Source organism: Oxyura jamaicensis, chromosome 12 (assembly GCF_011077185.1).
Source record: "Oxyura jamaicensis isolate SHBP4307 breed ruddy duck chromosome 12, BPBGC_Ojam_1.0, whole genome shotgun sequence".
Classification (NCBI taxonomy): Eukaryota; Metazoa; Chordata; class Aves; order Anseriformes; family Anatidae; genus Oxyura; species Oxyura jamaicensis.
In genome coordinates, this window is record NC_048904.1 from 20,074,367 (window position 1) to 20,082,416 (window position 8,050).

At 47.7% G+C, this 8,050-nt stretch overlaps 1 protein-coding gene across 1 annotated transcript; it reads left to right on the forward strand.

Moving 5' to 3' along the window:
• The first annotated feature begins 3,320 nt into the window (after positions 1-3,320).
• On the forward strand, positions 3,321-5,445 carry LOC118173450 (histone-lysine N-methyltransferase SETMAR). Its single transcript, XM_035337981.1, has 2 exons — positions 3,321-3,402; positions 4,181-5,445. The coding sequence occupies exons 1-2, from the start codon at positions 3,334-3,336 to the stop codon at positions 4,973-4,975; spliced, it is 864 nt and encodes a 287-aa protein (XP_035193872.1). The 5' UTR covers positions 3,321-3,333; the 3' UTR covers positions 4,976-5,445.
• Positions 5,446-8,050: the final 2,605 nt, after the last annotated feature.

Here is an 8,050-nt window from a genome sequence, read left to right on the forward strand (position 1 = left end):
CAAAAAATCCTTATGCTGTGACACTTAGAATTAAAGGAGCCTCTTGTATGGACTGCTGACTTGCTGGTGACTTTGGGCAAGCTTGAGACAGGAAATACTCCAATGGTCCAGACAAACGGAAGACCAGTGACAGAGTATTTGTGGGCAGAATATCCTCACACCAGTACTGACTGGGATCTGGAAACCACCAACAATCACCTCTGGGGTCACAACGGATGCCAGCTGCACATAAGCCAACAGCACACACTCTCTGCAAATGAGGCACAGCTCACACTGGGCTCCCCAGGGAGGAACACCGATCCAACAGAGTTATTAATGCTCTCCCCTTGGCATGTGGAGGCAGCAACACCAACTGTGGCCAGTCTGGGGCCCTCTGGTTCGAAAGATGTGGAAAAAACAGAGGTGATCCAGCACAGCATTACCAAGACGATGAGGATATAGCCAGATAAGCCCAGAACCAGCAGGGAACACTTGAGGGAGATAAGCTTGTTTATTCCAGCATGTAGGACACCATGCGGGCTATCTAAAGGAGTGCTACAACTGCTCTCGGAGGAGTATGGATGATGACAGTGAAACTCTTCTTAGTAGTGAGAGATGGGAAGGCATAAAGGCAACAAACTGTAGCTAGGGAAGTTTGGCTGTGACTTTTGGAAAAAACCTCTCTGACTGGAGGCTGGTACACCACCCACTGGGACCCATGGAGCCTCAGCCCTTCAGATTTTCCAAAAATCAGCTCAAGAAGCCACAGCTGACCAGGCTGAGCACTGGCAACACTCCCACTTGATGAAAGAACTAGACCAGACTACCCAAGCTCCCTTCTAATCAATATTCCCTATGACAGTTCTAAGAATATATAAAATTATTGTACCAGCTATTCATCACTTGAGATTTCTCAGCTTTCACCACGCTGATATTAGACGAGAAACTTTATAGCTACTTTCTTCCAGACCAGGCTCGTGCCTAGTTTGCTGAACAAAGCTCCCTTATTTGCAGTCAGACAAGTCATGGGTTCATACGTACCCCTGAGCTCTACCACCTCATTACAGCATCCACCACAAACATTCCGTGATCAAGTGGGACGACGACAGCTCTCAAACGAACAAACGCACTGTTCCGTGCACAGTTAACCTTCCAACCCCTCGTTATCACTGGGATATTAAGAAATCTGAGAAAGCTCAGAGAAGTCATAAAAATGATTAATAGGCAGAAAGCAATTATTTATATAGGGAGAAAAAAACAGCAGCTAAATGCATGCAACGTCGCAATGACAAATGACATGCATGGTGTCATCCTCGGGACAGCAGAATATGTTGCAAAAGACATTCCCAGCTGCACGAGGTGCTGTAGTTCAGCATCGTAAAGTTCACATACAGTTCACTTTCAGCTCCATTTTATGCTTTCTTTCAACAACAATTTTATCTAACAAATTAAAATGAGCTTTCACCAATTTTTCACCTAACCTGAGCATCTCAAGAGTTCAACCCATTCATAGCTCAATGTGATAGAAGCTTAGCATAGAAGGACGTGAAGAAAAACACTGTTTTCCCATGACCTACTCATGATTTCTAAAACGGCATCTCCAGAACATGTAAGCAATCTGTTTCTTTTACTACAGAGTAATGATTCATTACTTCTGTCATTTCAAAATGGAAAGGAATTCCATCTGGCAATAAGGATTAGCCGCCAAATTATGCATGTCTTGATCTAAAGGTCGATTTGGTAATAACACAAAGCCCTAAACTACAAAAATAAAGTGTGTTTTAATATCTGCAGTCACTCAACATTTCAGTGTCTATCTCATAAAACTGATCTATTGCCTTCCTCATAGCGAGAAGAGCTTGCAGGATGAAAGCTCCAGCCCCAGGCAGGCAGTGCTCAGAGGCACCCACAGGCAGCAGTGCACGGTGGGCTTCAGCCGACAAACTGGGAGTGACCAGCTGTGTGTATCTGAAGCCTCCCACCGTTTTCATTCCATTCAGTTACGAAGCAGTGGTGCTACAGGTACGTTTCCTGAACATTCGTACCAGTACACGTTGCTCCAAGGTTTAAACTGACCAAAACCTCTCCAAGTTTATGCTGTCCAGACACCAGGAGGCACTGACATTCGTAAGTTCTTCTTTCCTACCTTCCCTTCTCTTACAGACTGAGCAAAATCTTAAACAAATCTCTTCATTCTCTGCCTGTTGTGCTATCCCCACTAACCGCCCAACCCACAGGCAAAGGCTTCCCTCTCCCACCTTACCTGTACCTCTGCTGGTGTTGCTCAGCGCCTCTTCCCAAGCAGGAGGAAGGGTGCAGGACGGGTGAAGCCTCCTTCTGCTTCCAGGATGCTGCAAGAAGAGGGAACAGGACTGTCACACCGGTAAGCACCGCCAGAAGGGAGAGACAAGAAGCACGGTGCACACGCTCCGTGGTTTTGCAACTGCAAACCATTTCTGTGTCCTCACTCCAGTTCTTTGCAGTTGTGACAATTGATTTGTTCAAAAGGTAAAAACATCCATCCCGTGAAAGGAAAAAGGGCACGGAAAGGTTATGTGCGAGCTTCCTCAACATTCCGCCCCAAAAAGCTGACCCAAGAAACAAACACGAGCAGAACGGCCAGCGTCCAAAGCACGTGAAAGCCTGGCCCTTCTTCCCTGCCCAGATCTCACTGAGAAAGATGGAGCAAGGCCAGCTGTGACCGTGCTGCTCCTGCTCAGTCACACCTCACCGGCGTTTTGTCACGACTGCTCTAACAGGATCTCCCACACGCAGCTCGGAGCCCTGGCCCACGAGCGTGTGGCTGTCCGCGGCCCCTCTCCCTTTGCCCAGAAATGTTCTTTGCTGAACAACGCACCAAGGAAGGGGATGAGGGGCTCACCAGGGCCTTTGGCAGCAGGACCCCGACCTTCTGCCTCCAGCCCCCGGGCAGCACAGCTCCTGAGCCTCCTGAGGGCTGGGCACGGCCTCGCAGCACGCGAGGAGATGGGCAGGCGTACGGACCGGGGGAATTCACTTCAAAAACGTCTTTAATTGGAGGCGTACATGATGCACATTAAAGCAAAAACCTTTAGCGCCTTCAGAACACGCAAGGCTTTATTCACATGACTGACAACTCGGGGCTGTGAGATTAACGTTTCAATTCCCCGTCCCGGGGCACCTCTCGCCGCTGCCCACCCCCAGCGCGGGGCCTCGCGACGGCGGCGGCTCCACAAGATGGCGCCTCCCGCACCGCCTCAAGCGCCCAGGGCGCCCGCGCAGGGCGTCCGCCCGCCCGCCCGTGCCGCCGGCCAATCACGGGGCTGCCCCGGCTCGGGAGGGCCAATCCGGGCGGGGCGGGGGCGGGGCGGCGGCATGGCGGACGCGAGCGGCGGGCGCGAGGCGGTGGCGGTGGCGGTGGGGGCGGCCCCGCCGCCATTTCAGGTGAGGGGCAGCGGAGGCGGACTGCTGCGGGCGGCGCGGGGCCGCTCAGCCGGGTGCCGCTGTGGTGATTTAGAGGGGCAGCGAGCTGTCCGCCGGCCTCTATGCGCCGCCTCGCGGTGCTGTGGCCGCTCAGCTGCCGGGGAACTCGGCCCGGCGGGTGGCGCACCCCGGGCACCCCTCACCCTGTCAGGGGAGCCGGCAGCTCGGCTTGGCCCTGGAAGTGTGGCGCTGTGCTGTCACCGCCTTGTCACGGGCTTAGCGGAGAAAGTTTCCTTGAAAAGGGACAGTGAAAGTGCCGTAATTGTAACAAAAACGGGCATTTGACATCCTGCGAAGCCAAAGGACCTTTTCAAATAAAGGTAATGTTATAAGTAGTTTATTGAGTGCTTTGCAGGGCAAAAAATTACTTTAAACATACTTTAGTATTTCTATAAGTAAAAATGTTGTCTAGTAAATCAGATCAAATTAGCTGAAATGTCACCTGCTACAAATGTATTTTTTTTTCTAGCTAGTACGTTATTTTGAGAAATTCAGTCACCGAGATAGACTTGTTCTTTTTCAGTACATGTGGAGAATCTGACTTGCATTCTCTATAAACCGTTAGAAAAGGGACCCTTGTAGTCAGAAGAAGTTTACAGGAAAACAAAGAGGTGGTGATTTCAGTCCCCTGTGTTCTGAGCCCAGTTGTGGCCCCATGCTGCCTTCTGAAAGAACCTGGTGGTCTCTGCGGAAAGAAGCATCGGTCATGACAAGGGTTTGATTGCTCTTCTCTTCACAGTACAGCCCAGACAACGTGCCTGGAGCAGATGGCGACATTGACCCCACCGAGATCACCTTCCCGGGATGTTCCTGTCTAACCAGCTCCTGTGTGGCTCACCTGTGCTCCTGCCTTCGCCGAGGTGACAATTACGACAACCTGTGCCTCAGGCCTGCAGACAAAGAGGAGTACGCCAGGCCGATCTTCGAATGCAACGCCATGTGCCAGTGTGGTGAATCCTGTCAGAACAGGGTTGTTCAGAGGGGTTTGCAGTTCAGGCTTGAAGTGTTCAAGACTGCTAAGAAAGGGTGGGGTCTCCGCACACTGGAATTCATAGCTAAGGGAAGGTTTGTTTGTGAATATGCAGGTGAAGTGTTAGGCTTCAATGAGGCACGGAGAAGAATTCAGGCCCAGAAACCGCAGGACTCAAACTATATCATAGCAGTGCGGGAACACCTCCATAGCGGTCAGGTAATGGAGACGTTTGTTGACCCTACGTACATCGGTAATGTAGGCAGATTCCTGAATCACTCTTGTGAACCAAATTTATTTATGGTGCCAGTTCGAGTTGACTCAATGGTGCCTAAACTGGCACTTTTTGCAGCCACAGATATTTCTGCTGGAGAGGAACTTTCTTACGATTACTCTGGGAGATTCTGTAATTCACCACTAACCGACAGAGAACAAAAAACTTCAGAAGAAGATAACAGACTGAGAAAGCCATGCTACTGTGGTTCCCGTGCATGTGCTTCCTTCCTGCCTTGGGATGGCTCCCTGTTCTCCACACCAGACAGAGGTTCAGAGAGCTCTTCATAGCTTTTCAGTCCCTAAGCGTACACAATGATATCATCTCCAGCAGTTAAATTGCAGTTAAAGCCAACTCTGATGGTGTATTCCAACAGCAATATCAAGGAGTACATGTGGAGTAAAAGCTAAAAAATAAGATTTTCAGACTGTCTGCATGCAACATCCTGGAGACAGTTTTCAAGGTGAATGATAAGAGGAAGCACTGGAGCTTCACGATGTTCCAAAATCAATTACTGAGCCGGGACTGGTGCTTTTTTGTTGTTCTCTTCTGACAGCTTACTGTGTGTGAAAGCACTTGATTTGTACTAAAGCTTTCAAAAAGAATGTACTTCAGCAGTGGAACAGAGAAGGGATACGTGATAACAGTGACAAACATCCCTGAAAATTACACAGAGAAGCAAGTGAGAAAAGGAACGTTGACGTTTGCAAAAAGGGCATTAGGTTTCTTAAATTTCATTAAAAGAAATATTTTAAAATGAGTTGCTTTTTTTTTTTTTTTTTGTTCCACAAAGCATAAGTAACTCTTACTGATGTTAAAAACTTCCCCAGAATGATTAACTTAAATGTGACTGGAAAAAGGGGGAAGAAGCATTCAACTGTTTGCCAAAATTTGCTTTTAAGGGGCTAGTTCAGTTTCATTACCACTTAGCAGCTGGGTAAACTGCGCAGCACCACGGGCTCTTAGAGTACAATCATCCCATCTTTTTAAACCACATCTACCTCAAGGCTCATCTAATATGATTTCTGCTATAATAGCAAGCGTCACTTCCACATTACTTTCCAGCACTGTAATTTTGCACTCAAAAAGAGAATTCAGACTGCATTCTAAACAGCACGGGGCTGCCAGTCTGGCTTCTGAAATGGATTAAAGTAGGAAATGGTGAAGTACATCTGAAAACAACACATTTTGAAAAGCCTCATGTTAAAGTTCCTCCAGTTTTGGTATCCAGGACAGATAGAGCAATGCCGCTTTGTAGGGTGATGCCACGGTGCTCCCTCAGCAGCGCAAGCCCTCGGCTCGTTTCCCCTGTACATCTCGCTCTTTAGCTGTGCTTGTAACCGTGGATGTAGCACACACAAAAGCTAGCTAGCGTATCTGAGGGGCCAATCGACTTTTAATCTTTATTTTAATGAATACCTTCTTGCTTCCATGCTGAAGAGCTATTGTTGAGATTTACATCTGGCTATGGCTTGTTTAAGCTGAAGACTACCCAGTGATTTTCTTAAAGCGAACCATTAAGTGGCTTTTCTGTCTGCACAGAATGCTTCCAAAGGAGTTCAGCTGCTCGTGAAGCACTGCTCACAGCATGGCCCTTAACTTTCCTCCTTGCCTGATTTAGGCAGCCTGTTCCTGCAGAAGTTCGACTCTTCCCCTATCCCACAAAGCATGCTTCACCGCGTACCAGGATGCAAGACCTCGTCTCGTTTAGAGGCTTATCTTGTTTTCTTCTCCAAAAGAGCGTTGTGGCAGCCACCCAGACGTTTTCAGCCTACCAGCCTGGAGGTCTGGGAGTAGATGAGCCAATCTGCTTCTTTATCTACTTCTTTTTTCCTTGTGGAAAAAGATTCAGGACTTTTTACCTCCTGTACTCCTATTCCTCAAGATTAGATTAGATGGGTTTTCAAGATGACACGACTGTTAGTTTCCTGTTATGAATACTTACTTGGCACGATGGTCAGTAGTTAAGGAAGTACAGATTCAAAATACAAAGTAGTGCTCTCTAGTCCTTGCACCTCCAGCCTTACATCAGAAACCAGAGCCAAGCGTCCTTTGTGCACTCCTACCCCCAGTCCCAGCAAGCTGGTGCTATTTCTAGCAAGTGAACCGAATAGCAACTACCTGAGGAGGGCAAACTTCCACGGCGCAGGGCAACAGGAGGCTGTGGCACTGTTAAAACCAGCCGGCGGCATTAAAGGCCCAGCAAGACCATGAAATGATGCGCTGCCATTGAGCCGTGAACTATCGGGGCAATTGGCAAGGGCCTCGGGGTGCACACGACGTATATCGGGCCTTGCAGAGCCTCAGCACTACAGCTGCCCGGGGCGTGCACCGAAGTCCCTGCGAAACAAAGCCACTAGAAGATACTTTGAAAGGAACAGCCAGGTTCTGCTCTCCTAAAGAGAGACTCACTTAGGTGGAAATTAGCCCAAATTTAAGCTTAATTCCAATTTTTGCTAAGCTTCAGTATCATATGAAAATAAAAAACATCGATACATTCAAGATTCACAAATAGCCAGGGATGACTTTTGGTTAGAAGCAATATTCAAAGCACTGTTGTCTTCTTGTGGTTCAGGCTAATTAATTGCAACTTGTTGCACTACAATAATAGCATTCAAAGAAATGCTCAGATACTCCTCCCTTACAAAAGTGTTTGAACCTGAGACCAACGGTCTCAAAACTAAAGCAAAAATATTAGCAGCACTTAGTGAAACTTGGAGATTTACCTTTCCACTGCAATCTGATCAGATTAATCCAAGGGTGCTTAATGAACAACCTCGTAATAAAATACAGGAACCACAATCCAAAAAAAAGCAGACATGGGACACCTTTGACCATCTCAGTGGAAGAGCAGGGAGGGTTCCCTCCACCTATCTCCGAGCCTTGGCACATTCCCAGCATTGTGACACAACGAAGCTGGTTTGAAATGGTGATCAGATCTTTCCGATATACAGAATTACATGGTTGGTGTTTGTTTGTTTTTCTTTCCCCTCAAGGCATTTTTTCCGGAATAAAAACCACCACCAATTCTAGGCAACATCTTTATTGAAGTGTTTGTTCCTTCTCATAGCAGAAATAGCCGTTTAGAAAAGTAGAATCTAGTAAGAGGAACAGGGAAATACATTTTAATACAAAGATGTTAATTAAACATTTAATAGTAGTAAAATAGCCTTTAGAATAGAAAATATTTAATGTAGTTTTCAACGTGGTGGTGTGTTCCCAAATCCTTTCTGCTGCCAGCATGATGTGTAGTGTCCATCCCCTCCAGAGGCTGATGCTCCTGGAAGGTGCCCCCAGATGCCCTCCAGGACTCACCTTTCCATGTGAAACACAGAAGTGGAGCAGTACCTGGCAAGCAATGGATT